The 21,598-nt window shown below is 47.4% G+C and overlaps 1 protein-coding gene and 1 pseudogene across 3 annotated transcripts in view; both read right to left on the bottom strand.

Annotated features, from left to right (window-relative positions):
* Positions 1 to 813: 813 nt before the first annotated feature.
* Positions 814 to 21,598, bottom strand: part of CRTC3 (CREB regulated transcription coactivator 3) — a 118,408-nt gene continuing 97,623 nt past the window's right edge. The window contains exons 10-15 of one of the 2 annotated variants that reach the window (XM_025392553.1): positions 19,056 to 19,273; positions 14,186 to 14,484; positions 7,145 to 7,345; positions 6,976 to 7,056; positions 4,913 to 5,015; positions 814 to 4,159 (exon numbers count right to left, since the gene is read on the bottom strand). In XM_025392553.1, the coding sequence (XP_025248338.1) occupies positions 3,954 to 4,159; positions 4,913 to 5,015; positions 6,976 to 7,056; positions 7,145 to 7,345; positions 14,186 to 14,484; positions 19,056 to 19,273 (1,108 nt within the window). In that variant the 3' untranslated portion in view covers positions 814 to 3,953. Of the gene's footprint in view, positions 4,163 to 4,912; positions 5,016 to 6,975; positions 7,057 to 7,144; positions 7,346 to 14,185; positions 14,485 to 19,055; positions 19,274 to 21,598 lie in introns of both variants that reach the window. The other variant, XM_025392552.1, reaches the window with a different exon arrangement.
* LOC112629073 lies at positions 8,796 to 9,297 on the bottom strand (annotated as a pseudogene). The gene has a single exon (XR_003120520.1). The product of XR_003120520.1 is annotated as a 10 kDa heat shock protein, mitochondrial pseudogene (transcript).

Here is a 21,598-nt window from a genome sequence, read left to right on the forward strand (position 1 = left end):
GGACAGAATGGGGAGCAGGTGGGACATGGAGGGAGCTGGCCCAGGTGGCCTGGCTAGGAGGCAAGAAGCCCTCATGTGGTCTGATGGAGTCTTGAGGAGAGAAGGGCGTGGGTGCCCCATGCGGCAGGAGAGGGCTGGGTCAGCACAGCCTGGAAGTGCTGGTTCTTCCCACAAGGCTCCCAGCAACAGAAAGCTCAGCCTGAGTGATGTGGTGGCAGGTCTTGAGGAGGAAGAGTGGTGTGGTGGCAGGAGAAGGGGCCTGTGGGTGTCACGTAGGCCACAAGCCAGGTGGGCCCGGGCAGAAGCAAGGAAAGCTAGGAGAGGATGGGCAGGCTGAGAAGAGGGGACAGGGAAGAATTCTCAGTGGGGTCAAAGAACAGCGTGTGTGCGGACCAGAGTGGAAATGGGGTCTCAGGAAGTTACAATCAGAGACAGGATTTCCAAGTAAGATTTCAGGAGACAGTCACCTTTATGACAAGCGCTGGATGTGGCTGTTCGCGTTGAACCCTGCGGGGATGGGGGTCTGGGGAAGGGACAGGGCTAGAGGCCAACCCAGGACGGAGCATCTGGTGGAGGAAGGGCGGTGGGCAGACGTGTGGAGGGGTGCTGGCTGCGGGGGCAGGAGACTGAGCTGCCTCCAGCTAAGGGAACTGAGTGCCCCTCCATGTATAACAGGAAGGCCTGACCCACGGCTGGTGCAGGGCCTGCCTTGCCCAGGCCCCAAATCCCAGCTGCAGGCTGAGCTGTGCAGGAGGCGGTGAGAGCAAGGCTCCCCATCAACCCCTCACCCAAGTGAAGAAAAACACCACCAAATGCAGAGACAACCTCATTGTGCTGCTTTTAATTACGAACGATGTAAAATGATGCATTATAAAACTTGGAAGCAACTTTATACAAATTCCAATCTTTAAATATGGTTGAACAGGGTGCCCTGGGGGTCAGGACACTGGCAGGAAGTCTGATTAGTTGCTGGGATGGTCCCATCCACGAAGCACTGGACACATGCTGGGAACCATCTGTGCATAAATCAGAAGAGCCAACAAGAGGGGGAATGGAAAGGTCTGCAAATACGCATATGGACTTGAAGATACAACACCAGCTCAGGTAATATACAGCAGGCGGAGAAGAAATGAAACAGGAGAAACAGGACAAAGGAGAATTCATGACATGATCAAGAAACCCTTCTAACACTCTATGTCCTAAAACCCACAACCATACAGAAAGAAAAAATGGAAATGCAGACAGGTTTTTAGTTCTATGCTGTTTAACTGCTATAAGTGAGAGTAGTACAATGATCGATTTCTTGTGACAAAACTAAATATTGAAAAATAGTTTACTCTGAAGTATGCAGCTGCTTCAAATGCTGAGGACCACAACTGGTTTTGTTACAAAGGCCACAGTGAGTGCAGGCTCACGTGCTGCAGGCCAGGGCGACCCTGCCCGTGGTGAGTCCTCCATACCTTCTAGGCAGAGTGGGTTGTACAATGCCCAAAACCTTTCACAAGGAAAGACTGCACTCATAGACCTAAGGACAAATTGAATTCAGTGCTAAACCATATTGCCCCTAGTATACGCCCCCAAATAAATCCCTTCCCTTGGAGGCCTGTTTTCACAAGTCACCTGGAGAACCCCTGTGGGGCAGTGGGGTTCACTGTGTAGGTCTTGGGGTCTCCTGTTGCCAGGCAGGGTGGCTGCTGTGCAGACAAACTGAACTGGGACCCTGATATGATGATACCCACGGGTAAGGCACTATGTGAAAAGTGGACTATGCTGAGAACTGTTTTATAAAAACACAACTCTTATAATATCAGCACCATCCCCTGTTGGGAGTGAGATCAGGTTTGGGAGCCCTTTGACACAGGAGCTGGCTTTTTTTGGCACACTGGGGAGCTGGGTAGCATTGCGACTAAAGGCTCTTTAACAGAAAGTCTCCCCTCTGAGGTCTTGAGCACAAAGGGATCTGAAAGTGTAACTGAGAACAGGGCTGGCAAGGGCAGGCCAGCAGGCCCTTCCTGAGCTAGAAATCAGGCGAGGAGAACTCTGGTTTGATTTCCCAATTCCACAGCAAAGATTTGGGGCAAATGTGAAACAGATTCCAGAGGAAGGTGGAGGGGCACCCCATGAGGGTTATTTTAAAGATTAGAGGCAAGGTCAGAAGATAGAAATGGAATGAGGTCTGGAGAGGCTAACCAGCTCAGGGTCTTGTGACGATGACTCCTTTTACATAAGGGACAGGTGTGCCAGATTCAGACCCTCATTGTACAGCCTTGCTCCTCTGGGTGGAGCAGTCCAGCGACCCTCAATACACTCTAGGGTCTCCTGGAAGGGCAATGGCTGTCCAAGCAAAAATCCTGGCATCTTTCGTCTCTCCTTCAGGGTTCTCCTCCTCTCTACCCTGTCCTCTCACAGCCTAGATCCCTCCCCTGCAGTGCTCTGCCCCCTTCAAACCTACTGGCTTCACCTAAGTTAGAGGAGGCAGGCGGTGGTTGAAATCTGGTCCATCTATTTTATGAGAGGGTATTAATGACTAATGATGGTTCCATGATTAGGCCTTCGTTTTACTATAAACTATTTTTTCAACCTCAAAGAATGAATCTCTACTTGAAGCAATTTAGAGCCAAACATGGATCTGAGAGGGAAGATCTTCCTGGGTGGGGCCCAGACAGGGTCCCTCAGGGCCCTCACCTGCTCAGCCCTTTCGGGTGTACTCAGAAGACAGCTCCCACCCACCTGCATGGAGCACAGCCCAAGGAGAATGCAGTGCCCGGCTTCACTGTGATTTGGTCACCTAGTGTTAAAAGCATATTAAAGTGCATGCTTCACCATAGGCACGAGTGCTAGAAAAGCTAAAGCTCTGAGAAGATTTGGCAGGGAAGGGGGATAGCTACAGATGAGCCTGCCTTACAGCATGGCGGACGCAGTCATTCATCATGCACTGCACACGCTTTTCTGCAGCACTCACGCCAGCACACGAGTGTGCTGCCACGCACGTGTTAGGTGCTATGGGTTCAACAATGAATAAGGCACTGTCCCTGCCCTCAAGGAGCTTACGGTCTGGGGGGGGGGGGTGACATTAAACTCCCAGCCCACAGAGCCACAGCTCCTCCAGCTGCTTTTAGTGGGGAGGTCTGTGCTTGTCCGGAGTTTGTCTGGAGGCCACTGAGTGTGAGATAGCTGCAGTCCCTGTCTTCCTTCCCCACCCCCCAAGAAGGAGCATAGTTCTCTTCAGGCTCATCAGTGCCAGGGGACTCTTTTCAGTGACTGATAAAATGGTCTTCCTCTTCCTCTGGTCCATAAGGAAAAGGTTTACTTTTCTGAAGCAGCAGAAACCAACTGGGAGAAAATGAAAATTAGCCTTCAGTCTGCCTAACTCAAGCCTGCTCTCGGACTTGTGGCAAAAACTTCTTCATGTCGTAAATCAGGCATGGGAGAGAGCTGTGGGGTCCGCTCAGCCTGGGAATGTCCCCTGCTGGAGGGCCTCGCCCTCCGGGTCAGGTCAGAGCAGGCATCGAGGTGCCCTCTCCGGGGCCACCGCTCCAGGCTGAGCCTCCCACTCCGGACCCGCCTTCGGTGCAGCCGGAGATCAGTGGTTCTGAGCACTACACAATGCCACGGAGGCCTCCAGTGACACGATATTTCCTACTCTCACACATGGATGGACTGGAAGGCCAAGAAAAAGATGCAATGGAGATGAGCTTTCCAGTTCATGGGAAGCTCCAAGCAGCCTGCCTGCTGCAACACCACTTTGGCCACAGGCTGGAGAGGCAGTACATAGCTGTGTGATCTGGAGGAAGCCACAGTGTCTGAGATGGGACCTCGTCTGAAAGCCTGGAGCCGTGGCATTGGTTCCTTCTATGTCAAGATAACGAAAGCCGGCAGTCAGCTGGCTCCATTCTATTCCATTCTATTTTGGCTGTTGCAGAAAAACATTCTTCTGTTCCACTGCCTTCTGTTCACAGTCTGTCAGCTCGAAACGTCTCTTCAACAGAGGGGTCCAGCAGGCCCATGCTGGAGTCACTTAACATGTTGAGTCCGTCCAGGCTCAGGGGTTCAATCTGCAGCTCCTCTTCCAGTGGAAATGGAGTGTCCACGTTCAGGCTGACCTCGGGCAGGCCTGCCAGCGCACTGTTGAGGTCTTTGAACAGGCTGGTGCTGGAGTCTTCTGAAAGGGGTGGCCAGAGAGGAAAACAGTACGCTTAGGAGGCATGAAGGCTCCAGGCTACTAAGCAAACCCAGCTGATGACGGTCCCCTAAACTGCCATCCCACACGTCCTGACCACCCCTAGGCCCACAGTTCTTGCCCTGGAGTCTACATTCTTGTCAGTCAGTTGCACAACTCCCAATTTTTGCAGGTTTTTTTTCCTTTTGAACAGTCATCAGTCACCTAAGATGAAATCTTTCTCTTTTTTTGAAACAGAGTCTAGCTCTGTCGCCCAGGCTGGAGTACAGTGGCACTATCTCGGCTCACTGCAAGCTCCACCTCCCGGGCTCACGCCATTCTCCTGCCTCAGCCTCCCGAGTAGCTGGGACTACAGGTGCCCGCCACCACACCGGCTAATTTTTTTTTTTGTATTTTTTAGTAGAAACGGGGTTTCACTGTGTTAGCCAGGATGGTGTTGATCTCCTGACCTCATGATCCGCCCGCCTCGGCCTCCCAAAGTGCTGGGGTTACAGGTGTGAGCCACCGCGCCCAGCCAGACAAAATCTTTCAGAAAAGGCTTTGACTACCAGGCCCACCGCCCTGCGTCACGGTCTCTGAGGCTGGACACCTGCATCTCAAAGAGTCAAGTTGACCCAGGCAACGTTCGCTTTTTGCTTTATATAATATTATGTTGTTTAAACTATCTTATGAAGGTACCTAAACACACAACAAAATAAAAGCAGTAAAGAAGCTGAGGGGTGGCTCACTCACCTGTCAGGATGGTGTTTGGGAAACTCCCGCAGTTGGAATATGGGCTTGGTCTCAAATGAAAAGAGTCCTGCAGTTCTCGGGAACCTTGTTGCACTAGAGGCACCTGGAAGCATCAAAGGTCACGTGAGGAAGGCCACACCTCTGCTTCCAAGGAGGAAGCGAGTATTGCAATGTGCTCCCAGAGCAAAACTTGATTTGCAAACTAATACATATTCCCTTCTTTCCAGGATCCCAAAGTGCTTTGCTCTTGTGGTGATGTATGTACGATATTCTTGTCAGGCAGGCAGATGCTGGGGTGGAGGAGGGGCCCCTGAGGCCCACAGCGCGGTGACTTTTCCCCAGCCCACTACACCATCCCAACAGATACCAGTGGTCATGGTTTCTGTGGCCCCTCAGACATGTCTCCTCAGCCTCACCAAGGCCTTTGTAAACTGCCTTCTATGGGAACCCTTCAAAGGCTCTGTCTATAACCAAGAAAGTATGGACTCTTTTCTTCCTTGGTTTCTTTCTTCCTCTTTTTTCTTTAAAGATAGGGTCTCTGTTGCCCAGGCTGGAGTGCAGTGGTGCCATCTCGGCTCACTGAAACCTCCACCTCCCAGGCTCAAGCGATCCATCCACCTCAGCCTCCCAAATAGCTGGGACCACACGCCACCATGCCTGGCTAATTTTTGTATTTTTTGTAGAGACAGGGTCTTGCTGTATTTTACCCAGGCTGGTCTCAAACTCCTGAGTTTAAGCAAGCCACCTGCCTCGGCCTCCCAAAGTGCTGGGATTATGGGCGTGAGCCACTGCGCCTGACCTATTCCCTGGTTTCTAGAAAACTGAGAAAGTGGAAGCCTTTCCTTTTTGCACTCAGAAGGAGGAAACTCAGGCAAGCTTCTCCCTATGAGAAAGCCTCTATGAGGACTGGTTATAACTGTGGCCAATTTTAGGTTCCTTTCCTGAAATTAATTTTCTAAGTCATTTAAAAAAATGTCTCAAAAGAAGAAGTTTCCATCATTTTTCAGGGAGACACTGATTCCCATCTAGACTAAAATGGCTCTTTAGAAAATAGGGAGGCAAGGAGGATTGGTTCTTGCCACAAAGCTTCATCTGTGGCCTACTTAGGAAACAGCTATCTTAATTTATTTTATTATTATTAAGTTCTTGGCCGGGCACAGTGGCTCACACCTGTAATCCCAGCACTTTGGGAGGCCAAGGCGGGTGGATCACTTGAGGTCAGGAGTTCAAGACCAGCCTGGTCAACATTGTGAAACCTGTCTCTACTAAAAATACAAAAATTAGCTGGGCGTAGGGGTGCACGCCTGTAACCCCAATTACTCAGGAGTCTGAGACATGAGAATCGCTTGAACCCAGGAGGTGGAGGTTGCAGTGAGCCGAGATCATGCCACTGCACTCCAGCCTGGGCGATAAAAAAAAAAAAAAAAAAAAGTTCTGGAAACTGTTCAACCCTTCTTCCACTCCTTAATCCATCGGAGGGTCCAGTCCATACTTATTGAATACTATTGAATACCATAAAATCTAGGAATATTAAAAATAGTCAAGTTAGGGAGAAACTAAACTGTAAAAGCAAGTGGCCCAGTTGAAAATACCTTACAGAAGAAGCTCCCCTACTGCCCAGGACTGAGCTCTCCCCAGGAGGCCGCACGCTGTGCTAGGTGCACCAGCCTGGGTGCAGGCAAAATGTGGCGCCACCTTCTGACCCTGTGGAGAGAGCAGGTGCCGCCCTCCCTATGCCTCAGTTTCAACATGAGGGCACTGAGGAGGCGGGTGCTGTGTCCCTTCCAGTGTTCATGATTTTACAGTTCTACAACGAGAGTGTCATCAAAAGTCTCCTGCCAATTATTCCAATAGTTCCTCTGCTGAAGCCTGATACTAAATAACACAGCCAAAGCCAGCGTTTTAGGGCCAAAGAAGATGAAAGGCCCTTCTAGCCACAGAACACATCCAGAACCAGGGAAGTGGCATGTCTGGTCTGCTTGGTTCTGAGTTCTACACAATGAACAACTTAAATGGTACAGTTTACGCACCAAGGGAGGGGAAGGCAGGGGTGATCCACCCACCTGTTGAGGAAAGGCAGGGCCTGGCCTCATGGACTGCTGGTCAAAACCCACATCTGGGAAGAAGTTGGTCAAAGATGAGCCCTTCAGAGAGTAAGGAGGTGACCATTTAGCTTGGAACTCAGAGCAAAACAAGCATTCCCTCCGCACCAACGCTGCTGCCAGGACTCACCTGGGCTGGGAGAAGCTGAAAGTCTGACTGTGGCAGTGAGGAGGCTGCCTGGGGCTGCTGGGCAGGGGCCTCAGGGGTGCGGGGCTGCTGCAGGAGGGGCTGGGTGAGCTCCTGGGGCGCAGGGTAAGGGGGTGGCGGGGACACCTGGGCTTGAGCTTCTGTGGGCAGGAAGGAAAGTTGGCTTCGGTCTGAGGACACCATCTGCAAAACAAACACACAAAGCCACTAACAAGCTTCTGCGTTTCTAGTGTTAAGTCCTTTAGGATTAGGAAATGTCAGAGTGAGAGGAAGCCTGAGATTTTCCTCACCGCGGTGTCCTGTGCAATGCTGTGAGAAGCCCGTTTCTCTTCCTTTAAAGTATATCTCAAATTTTACTTCCCTACAAAGCAGGTTCCATTCAATGACAAGTTCTATTGTCTTAAAAGAACTAAACAAGAAAACAGTCAATTTAACCAATTTCCTTTCAGTTTTCTCTGTGAAAATCATGTTTGGTTTTGTTTTTTTATAGCCATGTCTTCTGGTTAAAAGTGGAAGATTGAAAAAGGCCCTTAGCTCTGCCATCTCCCCAAACCCTGTTAAGACACTACAACAACATTAACCAGCAATAAGCATTAATAAATAACACTAAACAATAACACAGAACACGAAATGATAACAAACAACATGAGGACAAAGATAACGGGAGAGAAGAAAATGGCAACAAAAGCTAGAAAATGAGAAGCAGATGGCCAAATGGTAACTGGCTTAGCAGAACTGAGAAAACCCAATGCTAAGCTGGCAGTGAGGAAAAACCAGTAGGCAATCTCATTTACAGCACTAAATCCCCACAGGGCTCTGGGATTGGGGACAGCAGGGAGCAAGGGCTGAAGCTAAAACCAGGAGGTTCTGGTCAAAGTTTGTGTAAGGGGCAGTCGGACCTGCAGAGCCCTTGCCTTGAGTGTGCTTCTGCACACTGGCCCCCACCACCCTGCCGCCTGCCAGGAGACTGGAAGGCTCCACTCCTGAGAGAATAAAACTAAGGGACTCTGGATATTAGAAGGTGAGGCACTTTACTGAAAACACAGGGTTTAGAAGCAATTTCATGATCAAATCTTAAGATCTCCACCTTTCTTTCCCAACCTGGCTCTCAGGATGCTGGAATCCAGATATGCCGAGGTGGGACGCTGGAAGAGTGTCCTTTAGGGAACCTGACAAGGACTGAGAGAGAAAATCTTTTTTTTTGGAGACAGAGTCTTGCTCGGTCACCCAAGCTGGAGTGCAGTGGCACGATCTTGGCTTACTGCAATCTCCACCTCCTGGGTTCAAGCAATTCTCCTGCCTCAGTCTCCCGAGTAGCTGAAATTACAGGAGCATGCTAACACGCCTGGCTAATTTTTGTATTTTTAGTAGAGACGGGGTTTCACCATGTTGGCCAGGCTGGTCTAGAACTCCTAACCTCAGGTGATCCTCCCATCTTGGCCTCCCAAAGTGCTGAGATTACAGGTGTGAACCACCGCGCCTGGCCAGAGAAGATCATAAAACTTATGACACCAGAAATTTCCCAAGGAAATGACCAAGCTAGATCATTCTACAATGAAGACCACACTCAGCAGGCCTCCCACATACACAGAGCTGCCGCCAGCTTCTCAGTGTCCTGTTTTCTTTTTTTTTTCTCATTTACATATTTTTATTTGGAAATGTTTATATTAGTACAAGGAAACAATTTTGGAGACACTGGATGTCATTAGTTATCACTAGTTTATTATAAAAGAGAAATATGGAAATTATTTACATGATGAAAGATTTCAGAACTTCAGTGGAATGGGCAGCTTCACATTGATGCCATTTCAATAGTGACTTATTTCAGTCTATGTACTTTCCAAGAATGTCACCGTCTCTGAATAGGAAATAATCCTTGTCATCTAGAACTATTTTGGTGCCTCCATATTCTAGGAGAAGAACTTTATCTCCAACTTTCATGCTAACTGGCTGAATCTCTCCACCCTTTCCTTTAGATAACCCGATCCAACAGCGACAATTGTTGCTTGCAATACTTTTCCTTGTGATTTTTCTGGAAGCATAATGCCTCCTTTGGTTACAGTTTCAGCAGCACTCCTTCCAACCAATACTCGGTCAAAGAGTGGAAGAAACTTTCTAAATGCTTGTCCCGCCATGACTCCCTTCGCCTCAGACTCGTACTCTGCTCTAGCGTAGCGCTGCAAGGAGACAGCCCCTCAGTGTCCTGTTCTTAAACGTGAGCAGAGCACCAAAGATCACCAGGCCCCGAGGAAACTATCTGCCATGAAAGTCAGAAGCCAAAGCAGACACACACAATCTTGGAAAGATGTGTGCAGGAAGAAGTAGTTGTGAAAAAACAAAATCAGCATGACAATATTTAGGCTACTAAGAAAATCCTTATCTATTAGAGACACATATTGAAATATTTGCAATTTTTAAAAGCAGGGTATGGATGAAACAAGATAACAAAGCTGGCATGGTGGCTCACGCCTGTAATCTCAGACTTTGGGAGGCTGAGGCGAGTAGATAACCTGAGGTCAGGAGTTCGAGACCAGCCTGGCCAACATGGTGAAACCCCATCTCTACAAAAATTAGCCAGGTGTGGTGGCGTGGACCTGTAGTCCCAGTTATTTGGAAGGCTGAAGACAGGAGAATGGTTTGAACCTGGATGGCGGAGGTTACAGTGAGCCAAGATCACACCACTGTACTCTAGCCTGGGCAACAGAGCAAGACTCCATCTCAAAAAAAAAAAAAAAGATGTTAATTGTTGAGGCTCGATGATGGGTATAGGAGGATTTATTGTATTATGTTCTCTACTTTTCATGCAATTAAAAAATTTTATTATAAAAATAAAGATAAATTAGAAAAAAATGACCACTAAAAACCTTAGAGAGAAAAATATGATATTGCATCTGTGGAATATGTATGATGCTGTTAAAAAGGAACACTGAGAGAACAAAAAAGAACTCATAGCAATTTAAAAATTGAGAGCAGAAATGAAAAACTCAACAGAAGAGTTGGAAGATAAAGCTGAGACACTCTTTCAGAAAGCAAAGCAAAACAAACAAGGAAGCAACTACAGAGAAGGAAAAGAGGAGAGAGAGAAAATAAGGATATTAGAGGAAAAGTCCAGGATAGTCAACATTCATAGAGTTCCAGAGAGAGAACAGAGAAAACTGAAGGGAAGAAATCACTGAAGAAACTTTATTTCAATGTTCTTTAACATTTCCCAGAAATGAAGGCTGTGAGTTTCCAGATTGAAGGAACCCACCAAATATGCAGACTCACGCCAAGCCACATTATCTTGAAGTTTCAGAACATGGGGGACAAAAAGATCTTACAAGCCTGGGGCGGAGGGGGGGATTCCATGCAAAGTGTTAAGAGTCAGAATGGCACTGGATTTCTCAATAGCAACTTAGAAATGAAAAGGCAATCGATTCCAAGGGGAAATTATTTCAAATTTAGAATTCTATATTCAGCCAAATAATAATTAAATGGTAGATCAAATAAAGACATAATAAAGTCATACAAAGTCACAGGCACTCTTTCCTATAGAGCTACTAGAGAATTTATTTTTGAATGTACTGAGATCTGCCCAACTCCGAGAGTTGGGGACTGAATTAGTAATACACAGAAATACATGCAGATAACCAGGCTCACAAAAAAGTCAGACATTTATTAACTCCCAGGAGGAAAAAATTCTCATTTTCTTATTTCATGGTATACTATATGTCAACTCTAACTACATTGTAACTATAACAACACTAAATATTGAGTATTGCTCTAACCAAAATTATAATAAATGAGGAGGGTGGGTAGGAAATTGTGTGTGTGTGTGTGTGTGTGTGCTCGTGTGTGCACATATGTGTGTGGTGGGGTTTGTGGGAGAGTGGAAAGAGAACTAAATTCTAACCTTCATTGGTAGGATGTCATTAGATAATTCCTAACACCAAAATTGTAGAACAAAAAATGCATAAAACAACATGGTTAGGCCAGGTAAGGTGGCTCATGCCTGTAATCTCAGCATTTTGGGAGGCTGAGGCAGGTAGACTGCCTGAGGTCAGGAGTTCGAAACCAGTCTTGCTAACATGGTGAAAAATACATCTCTACTAAAAATACAAAAATTAGCCAGGCGTGGTGGCACACACCTTAGTCCCAGCTACTTGGGAAGCTGAGGCAGAAGAATCGCTTGAACCTGGGAGGTGGAGGTTTCAGTGAGCTGAGATCGCACCACTGCACCCCAGTCTGGGTGACAGAGCAAGACTCTGTCTCAAAAAAAAAAAAAAATAATAATAATAATAACAACATGGTTATACCAAAGAGATTAACTAAAATGGTTGACGGTAGCCATCTCTAGGCAGTGAGAAATATGCCTAACGACGGGGAAAGACCACTGTTTTTCTGTAACAAGTCCTTTAGAACTATTTGACGTTTTAAACTACATGCATGAGTAACATTCACTTTCCAAAATTTCCTTTTTTTAAGAGATAGGGTGTCACTATGTTGCCAAGGCTGGTCTTGAACTCTGGGCCTCAAGCAATCCTCCAGTCTCTGCCTCCTGAGTAGCTGGGATTACAGTCAGAACCACTGTGTCCAGCAACATTCATTAAAAAAAAATATAAATATTAAACAAATTAAAAACACATCTGAAAGGGGACACTCTGGCCAGACAATCTCCTTAAAATGTAGCTAAAAAGCAAGAATGCTTTTAGATCTTATAAAAGAATCTTGCAAAATAAAATTAAAGGCAATTCCATAACATAGGAACCATGAAAACAGTAATTATGGACTAGCCTGGGCAATATGGTGAAACTCCATCTCTACAAAAAAAAAAAAAAACAAAAATTAGTTGGGTGTGATGGTGTACACCTGTAGTCCTAGGTACCTGGGAGGTTAAGGTGGGAGGATCACCTGAGCTCAGGGAGTTCAAGGCTACAGTGAGCTGTGATCGTGCCACTGCACTCGAGCCTGGCTGAGAGTGAAACGCTGTCTCTAAAAAAAATAAAAATAAAAATTATGGCAGGGCACAGTGGCTCATGCCTGACACAAGGCACACTGGCTAATTCCAGCTCTTTGGGAGGCTGAGGTGGGAGGATCACTTGAGCCCAGGAGTTTAAGACCAGCCTGGAAAACATAGGGAGACTCTGTTTCTTTCTTTTCTAATTTTAACTGAGACAGAGTAACTCTGTCACCCAGGCTGGAGTGCAGTGGTGCAATCCTGGCTCACTGCAAACTTCCGTCTCCAGGGTGCAAGCAATTCTCATGTCTCAGCATCCCGAGTAGGTGGGATTACAGGCGTGAGCCACCATGCCCGGTAATTTTTGTATTTTTAGTAGAGATGGGGTTTCGTCATGTTGACCAGGCTGGTCTCAAACTCCTGCCCTCAAGTGATCTGCCTGCCTTGGACTCCCACAGTGCTAGGATTACAGGTGTGAGGCACACACCCAGCCCAGGGAGACCCTGTTTCTACAAAAAAATTTTTTAAATTAGCTGGGTGTGGTGACATGGGCCTGTAGTCACAGTTACTTGAAGAATCCCAGCTGAGGCAGGAGGATCGCTTGGGCCCAGGAATTCAAGGCTGCAGGGAGCCATGATCGTGCAACTGTGCTCCAGCTTGGGCGATACAGTGAAACTTAAAAACAAAAATTATGAAATGTCCTTTCACCCTTGCCCAAAAGAGATTACTCATACAATCAAGATGCCACAGCTAGTAATTGGTAAAAAGTGACTAATAACAAGATCCTCTAACTCTCTGTTGTGTTCTGTCAACTCTTCCTTCTAAATCATTATTAATTTATGGCGAGGAATGATGCTGTAACAGATAGAGGATATGACCAAAGGTTAAAAATACATTCCTCGATGATTACGGTAAGGAGAACCACCTCCGAGTATAGAATTTATAGGATGTTTCAACCCCTGTGTTTCTATAATGGGCTTTGCTTTGCTTTTCTTTTGAGACAGGGTCTCACTCTGTTGCCAGGCTACAGTGCAGTGAGGCTATCTTGGCTCAATGCAGCCTCGACCTCCTGGGCTCAAGCGATCCTCCCACCTCCACTCTGGAGTAGCTGGGACTACAGGCGCGTGCCACCTCACCCAGCTAAGTTTTCCATTTTTTTGTATGGGTGTGTGACTTTTAAATGTGCCTCTTTCTCAACAGACTTCTTTTCGTCCTTATAAAAGATATAATCCTCAATATACTTAGTATTTAATGAACAATAAAAGTATTGTTTCTCAAATCTGTAGACAATTAGGGAGGAGGTCTAATTCGCTATCAAAGCTTCAGGAAGGTATTAAATGTTTTCTTTGGCTTTCCCCTATGGCTTAATGTACTTACAGAGTCAATGACTGATTTTTCCATGCCAACTTTGAAATCCTAACCTGGTTTCCCTTAGTTACCTTAGATTTATCTGGATGGCATTCTCTTTATCCTACTGTTCCTCTCAACCCCAAGTTTGTGAGTTAGTGACTGTAGATTGGTCAACATTTGCTTAAAGAGTAATGAACACAGCAAATCTGCTATTATTCTAATAGAAAATCATTAATTAGGCTGGGTGCCATGGCTCATGCCTGTAATCCCAGCACTTTGGGAGGCCACGCTGGGAGGACAGCTTGAGCCTAGGCATTTGAGACCAGCTTGGGCAACATATCGAGATCTTGTCTCTACAAAAAAAAAATCAAAAAATTAGTCAGGTATGGTGATGCATGCCTGTGGTCCCAGCTACTCTGAAGACTAAGGTGAGAAGATCGCTTGAGCCCGGGAGGTGAGGCTGCAGTGAGCCGTGATTGTGCCACTGCACTCCAGCCTGGGCAACAGAGTGAGACCCTTTCTCAAAAAAAGAAAAGAAAATCATGAATTCATTCTGCATTATTGACACTTCTGCTCTGCTCTGATTTCACATATAAGAGTGAACAGATTGCACTTGAGGCCTCATGGGTACTTGCTGTAATAATGGGTGTAACCCAAAATAGTAAAGAGGAGGAATGCACTTCCTATATCTTGCAGTCTGTTTCACTGTAGTGGTTAGTCTGTCTGTGTGTGTTTACCTGGGAGGTAGGATATGGGGCCAGTGGGCTGGTTGAAGACAGCTGTCTGCTGAAACCTTGATGTGCTTCGGGGCCAGGAGAAAGCGTGAGAGGACTGACGGGAGGCTGCCGACGCCGAGACGGGCCACTCAGGTTTGTGGTGGAAAGAGATGGGTTGCTAAGGGAAAATAGACGGAGTGAAGGGTGAAGAGCAGATGCATTGGGAACAGATGTCTGTGGGTGGTTATTTAGGGAAGAGGAAAGCACAGTCTTATTGAGCGTGGCTTGGATGGAGGGGTTACTCCGAGAACTCTGGAGACCTGGAAGACAACAAATTCCCAAGTTACTTATAATTTCAGACCAAATCTTTTGTTTTCCAAAAATGAAAGAAAACTGTCTACTGTCACATGCAACAATGATTCTGTAGGTAAAGGAGCTCCTGGACAGCTCTCCTACAGGGACAGCATCCGATGCACCAATGGCAAGGAAAAGATGCCCCTGCACTAACAGAGACGGGGTCACCAAGATGAGAACAATGTTTTCCCATGAGGGGGGAGATCGTCTCAACAACTCCTAGGTGCGCAAAACTAGGTAAACCGGGGGGTAGCAGAGGCAAATGTTCCAGGTGCTTGGCCCAGACCCAGGGAAAGGACCCTAGGTCTGTACAACAAACTCTGTTTAGAGCCCCTGAAGGTCTCTGTCCCAAGCACACTGCCTGCATCCCCTGCTACCTTTGGAGAGCATCCTTTCACGGCGAGTCCTGGTCCTTGAGGAGCTGTCTCGGTGGTCTTTAAGTACCCTCAGCACACTAGGGAGTCATAGGAGGGGACACTTCCCTGTATCTCCCACCCCAGGGTCCCTCTTTGATTTTCTGTTTCCCAGGAAATTGTTCATCACAGTCTATTCCAACTCAAAAAGGAAGTTTTTGCTGATGCTTTATTTGGGGGACGGGGTGAATTTTATCATGAGTAAGGAAGTTTGGGAGAGAGATTTTTGCAGCGTAGGCTGCTAGGGCATGAGCTCTGTGAAGCTGGGGATCCTGTCCTATGCCCTGCTGGTTCCTCAGCACCTGGCACAGGGCCTGGCATGGAGCAGCTTTGCTCAGTGAATCAATTATTCGGCTGCTGCTGCTGTGTGTATCTCAACTGGCAATACCTATGTTTTAACCTTCAGCCCATCTTGTACCAGCAGTTGGGGTGAGCAGAACTATGTGTTGTTTTGTGTTGACAAAAAATTTAAGTGTTTGATAAGTTATGGAAAGGAAGAAATGACAAAAATCCAGCATTTTGAGCTGGCAAAATTATTATTATTATCATTATTATAATTATTGTTATTATTTTTTGAGACTGAGTCTCACTCTGTCGCCCAGGCTGGAGTGCAGTGGCGCGATCTCGGCTCACTGCAAGCTCTGTCTCCCGGGTTCACGCCATTCTCCTGCCCCAGCCTCCCCAGTAGCTGGGACTACAGGCGCCCGCCACCACGCCTGGCTAATTTTTTTGTATCTTTTAGTAGAGATGGGGTTTCACCGTGTTAGCCAGGATGGTCTTGATCTCCTGACCTCGTGATCCACCCACCTCGGCCTCCCAAAATGCTGGGATTACAGGCTAGGCCTGGCTAGGCCAGGCGCAGTGGCTCACACCTGTAATCCCAGCATTTTGGGAGGCCGAGGCAGGTGGATCACGAGGTCAGGAGATCGAGACGATCCTGGCTAACATGGCGAAACCCCGTCTCTACTAAAAATACAAAAAATTAACCGGGCGTGGCAGCATGCGCCTGTAGACCCAGCTACTAGGGAGGCTGAGGCAGGAGAATCACTTGAATCTGGGAGGCGGAGGTTGCAGTAAGCCAAGATCACGCCACTGCACTGTAGCCTGGGAGACAGAGCGAGACTCCATTTCAAAAAAAAAAAAAAAATTATCGTATTTTTAGAATTCATGTAGATGACTTCACTTGCTATATTTTTAAAGGTAGGAACATATCTATGACAAAGCGCTACATAAATCCACCACTCATCAATCCACAAAGAGGTCAGTGGTCCAGCTGGCTCAGATAATAATTAGAGCTACAGCTGTGAACTTAGCTTTTAAAAATTCATTCAGAAAGAAAGCTCAAGCATCTCTTAAACATCTTTGAAATCTGTGTGTACCAAGCATTTTAAGGAGTTCAATAGAAAATATAGAAACTGTCACGCCTGTAATCCCAGCACTTTGGGAGGCTGAGGCGGGCGGATCACGAGGTCAGGAGATCGAGACCATCCTGGCTAACACAGTGAAACCCCGTCTCTACTAAAAAAAAATACAGGCCGGGCGCGGTGGCTCAAGCCTGTAATCCCAGTACTTTGGGAGGCCGAGACGGGCGGATCACGAGGTCAGGAGATCGAAACCATCCTGGCTAACACGGTGAAACCCCGTCTCTACTAAAAAATACAAAAAACTAGCCGGGTGCGGTGGCGGGCGCCTGTAGTCCCAGCTACTCGGGAGGCTGAGGCAGGAGAATGGCGTGAACCCGGGAGGCGGAGCTTGCAGTGAGCCGAGATCCGGCCATTGCACTCCAACCTGGGCGGCAGAGTGAGACTCCGTCTCAAAAAAAAAAAAAAAAAAAAAAATACAAAAAAAATTAGCCAGCCGTGGTGGCGGGCACCTGTAGTCCCAGCTACTGGGGAGGCTGAGGCAGGAGAATGGCGTGAACCCAGGAGGCGGAGCTTGCCGTGAGCCGAGATCGCACCACTGCACTCCAGCCTGGGTGACAGAGCAAGACTCCATCTCAAAAAGAAAAAAAAATAATAATAAAAAAATACAGAAACCTGACATCGGTTCTGACATGTTCTGGAAATAATGCTTTTTTGAGAAGACAACCAGTGACTAAACATAAGATCTTCAGCTAGAAGCAAAGTGTCAAAGGCTGCATTAGAAAACGCCAGCTTCCCTGAGGCCCAGCGGAGCTATGTGCTGATGCTGCTTCACTTCTGGGACCCTAGATATCTTCCTACATCGAGGATTCACCAAGAACGTGAATTGCCCACACTCTGAATCTGGGCATAAAGGTTTTGAGAGCTTCTCCTATGAAGCAAATGTGTAAATATCAAAACCAAGACTCAGTCGATGAAAAACTTGCTACTATTAAGGATACGAAAATGACTCAAAAAACCCAAAAAACAAAAATAAAGGTGTTCTCTGAAATCAATTCTTCAAACCTAAGATTGTGTTGCACCATGGCAGCATCACTGCAATCATTAGAGAAACTTCCAGGTGACCCACCTGAAGGGGACCACTCTCATTTGGGTGGTGAATTCTGATTTGCATGGATGAATCTCAGAGTGAAGGGCGCAAACACTCCTTTCACCTGGAGACCATCACTCAGCATCCCTTCCAAACGAAATGCTCCACAACACAATTCTGGGTAGGAGTGTTACGGCCAGGGGCTGTACTGCACCACTGGGAGTAAGAGGATTATCACCTGCCCTAGACATTGACAAGAGTATGTTGGTGGTGGCTCACGCCTGTAGGCTAAGGCAGGTGGATCACTTGAAGTCAGGAGTTCGAGACCCCGTCTCTACTAAAAATACAAAAAATTAACTGGGCATGGCGGCATGCGCCTGTAGTCCCAGCTACTAGGGAGGCTGAGGCAGGAGAATTGCTTGAATCTGGGAGGCGGAGGTTGCAGTGAGCCAAGATCATGCCACTGCACTCTAGCCTGGGAGACAGAGCGAGACTACGTCTCAAAAAAAAAAAAAAAAAAAAAAAAAAAATTATCGTATTTTTAGAATTCATGTAGATGACTTCACTTGCTATATTTTTAAAGGTAGGAACATGTCTATGATAAAGCCCTACATAAATCTACCACTCACCAGTCCACAAAGAGGTCAGTGGTCCAGCTGGCTCAGATAATAATTAGAGCTACAGCTGTGAACTGAGCTTTTACAAATTCATGCAGAAAGAAAGCTTAAGCATCTCTTAAACATCTTTGAAATCTGTGTGTACCAAGCATTTTAAGGAGTTCACAGAAAATACAGAAACCGTCATGCCTGTAATCCCAGCACTTTGGGAGGCCAAGGTGGGTGGAGGTGAGCCTGGTCAACATGGTGAAACCCTGTCTCTACTAAAAATACAAAAACAATTAGCTGGGCATCGTGGCACATGCCTGTAATCCCAGCTACTCTGGACGCTGAGGCAGGAGAATTGCTTGAACCTGGGAAGCAGAGGCTGCAGCGAGCTGAGATCGTGTCATTGCACTGTAGCCTGGGTGACAGAGTGAGACCCCATCTCAAAAAAAAAAAAAAAAAAGAGTGTCAGGCTTCAAACAAATGTAGTCATAATTTCAATATGGACAAGCAAACCCATAGAGTAACACCCAAGTCTCGTTCTGGGTAGTATCTTTATATAGCTAATGCTGCATCTTTAACTGGAACTGTGAGTGATTTCCACTTAATACACAGATATTAAGTAGAAATATTTTCATCATATCCGCTGTAAATTTTCTAAAATGCAAAATATTGCCTTTAGAAATCTAATGGAAAATGGGAGGAATCCAGAGAGATGGCCTCTAAATTATAAACTGTCATATGTTGATGAGAGCCACTAACACTGTTCAGCCAACGCAGAGTGGATGCTTATTTCTTGGCTCCCATGTCTTATTCCCCAAGTCCCTGGATAGAGGAGCGAGTGAGGATGATAGGGAATGAGGTTCAGCAGAGCTGCCTCAAACTCATGAACCCAGGAGAAACAGAAACGTCCAAGAAAAATGTCCGCAGGGTCAGGAGATAAAACAAGGTACATTATCATCTCTAACTGAGATGCAGTCATTCTCATTCAGTGATTCACTGAACACGCCACATGGGTGGGGACCACCTATGATGAAGCCACCAGGTCACTGCTAAGCAGGAGATACTCACCAGAGGAGCTTCTTATACCCAGGTGGGTCACAGCAGCTGGGATGTTGTTCACACTATTCCCCACACTCATACTCCCGAAGAGGTGGTCGGTGGTGTCCAGGGAGGCTGGCAGGGGCGTGGAGTAGTGGAGGTTGGTTAGATCTGGCAATGACCCTCCAGTGTTCAGGGTCCCCAAAAAGGGTGAGAGGCCTAGGTTTTGACCATTATGTGGAAAAGCACTGAAAAAAGAAAGATTAAGAATGACTTTCTACAATGTATTTGGCTGTTGGGAAACCAAACATGGCCGAAACGTTTTCCTTGTCAAATAAGAGCATCGGCTACGAAACACGGAGGTCCTGGTGTGGCCTCTCTCATTCTGAGAACACGGGTGCTCAGCTTAACCTCTCCGAAACACACTTCCTCACCGACTACCAGTGCCCACATTACAGGAATACTAGATTAGGGTCTAGAATAGTCAAGACCAGATTAGATTATGATGCAGAAGTATTCTGAAAATTATAAACCACTCTACAAAATGTGAGGCACTGCTCTCTCTTTATGTAGTTCTTTTTGCTAGACTTCTAAGTTATCTTTGCTACCAGAAAAAGTATCTCTGAGTAACTAGCTACCTTCCAATATACCTTCCAAGATATATTTTTTAAATTACAGTCTTCATAAACTATAAAGTGACAAAGAGATGTTGCCACTCATTCATCACAATCTGTGGGCTGGGCACTGTGTGCCAGGCAGCAGGCCGCGTGCTGCTGGCACCATGATGAACAAGCAGGCGAGTATGTCCGGGGTCAGGCCTGCTCCTGAAATGTACAGGCCTGGAGCAAGAGTATAAAAGGAGGTCTGCATACCATGTGTTTCGATTTTTAAAACTTATAAATCAAATGAACAAACCCTTACATGAACTTTGTTCTGTGTCTATCCTGACAAATTATACCTCATAATAGCCTGCAAGGCCAGATTTACATGTAGAAATCTCAGACTTCTTGGAGTTCTGTGCCAGAATGCACAGGGAGAGGCAGCCTGGCCCTCAGTCCACGCCCCCTTCTCTTCCCCCAGTCCTGTTCCGCACTGCAGTGCAGGCACATGGCTATCCCAGCCTGTGCGGCCAAGCTCTGTCCACACCTCGCTGACTTTCTAGCCACCCCCTAGGCCTAGCGGGTGTACAGTGGTGGTATGTTCCCTTTGAGAATGAAGCCCTCTCAAGTGGGGGGCCCAGGGAGGGGCCTGCTAGCCAGGTCTGAAAGGACTTTGTTCTTGCAGTTCACAGATGGGCAGGAGAGACAGCCTGGGAAAGCAAGTAACTGCAACGTGGCAGGAATCGCGCTGTGCTGGGTTTGAGAAGAGATGCGTGTAACCAGTGGGTACAAGTGGCACCGGGAGCACAAAAGCAGGAGTTGTCCATGTCAGGATGGGCTGTAGAGGGGACGGGTTTGCCATGGCCCTGACACAGTGTGTGCATGGAACTGCGAGTAGCTGGGCATGGCCAGGTGTCAAGTGTCAGGGCAGAGTGTGGGGAGGGAGGGCAGCAGATGGGGAGGGAGAGGCAGGAGGGAGAAGATGTGCTGTTCTCAGGAGTCTGGATCAGGGACTGTGGAAAGAGAGAGGCCAGGTTAAGTTGGAGAATGGCATTTCAGAAATGTCACTGTGGTTCCAGTGTGGAGGATGGCCTCAGGGAGCAGAAAGAAAGGCAGGGAGAACCAATTAGAAGGACCACCTGCAGTGGTCCAGGGGTGACCTAGGAAAAGAGCAGTGAGGGTGAAGTGGAGGAGAATGCGGGAGAAGATGCCACCAGCCAGGAGCAGAGGGAAGTTATGAATCCCACTGAGGACACTTCATTCCCTCCTGCATGCATCAGCAGAGCACCTCCCAGGGGCCAGTCGCTGGCATCTGGGCTTCAAGAGACTGAGCCATAAGGAACATAACTGGCAACATAATACAATTCAGTAGTGCAGTGATAGCGCCTGGAGGGAGGCCATATGGAGGGAAGCCCAGCCGACCTGAGGAGGCTTCCTTGGAGGACACCTGAGCTGAGTTTCAAGGCTAAAGAATTCAGGTGATCTAGTCAGGAAAAAGATTTCAGGCAAGTTCACAGCATGGGCAAAAGCAGGGAGGTGTGAGACCACACGGTGTGCCCTCAGAACTGTGAGGATTCAGACCACGGGAGGGTTGAGTTTAGGAGGGCTGGTTAGTGGTGGAGATGGAACTGGAAAAGCAGGCAGAGAGCACCCGAGGCTGGGACTGATGAGAGGATGACACGATGCCAGTGGAAGGCTGGAAGCGGAGTGGGCAGTGTCGGGGAGAGAGGTATCAGCTTTTCTTAGGACAGCATAGCTAACAGACTTGGGGAAGGGGTCCCGAGGTGCAAGGAGCAGACCTGGAGGTGGAGAGGCACACTGTGACGCTGCTGAACAGTCCAGCAGGAGGCCACGAGCACAGGGACAGAGAGGCAGGTGGACTCTACAGGGAAGTAGAACTCAAGAACAACTCTGGGGCCTTTGGCCTGGGAACTGGTGGAGCCCCCCACTGAGACAGGGGACACTGAAGATGTG

Source organism: Theropithecus gelada, chromosome 7b (assembly GCF_003255815.1).
Source record: "Theropithecus gelada isolate Dixy chromosome 7b, Tgel_1.0, whole genome shotgun sequence".
Taxonomy (NCBI): domain Eukaryota; kingdom Metazoa; phylum Chordata; class Mammalia; order Primates; family Cercopithecidae; genus Theropithecus; species Theropithecus gelada.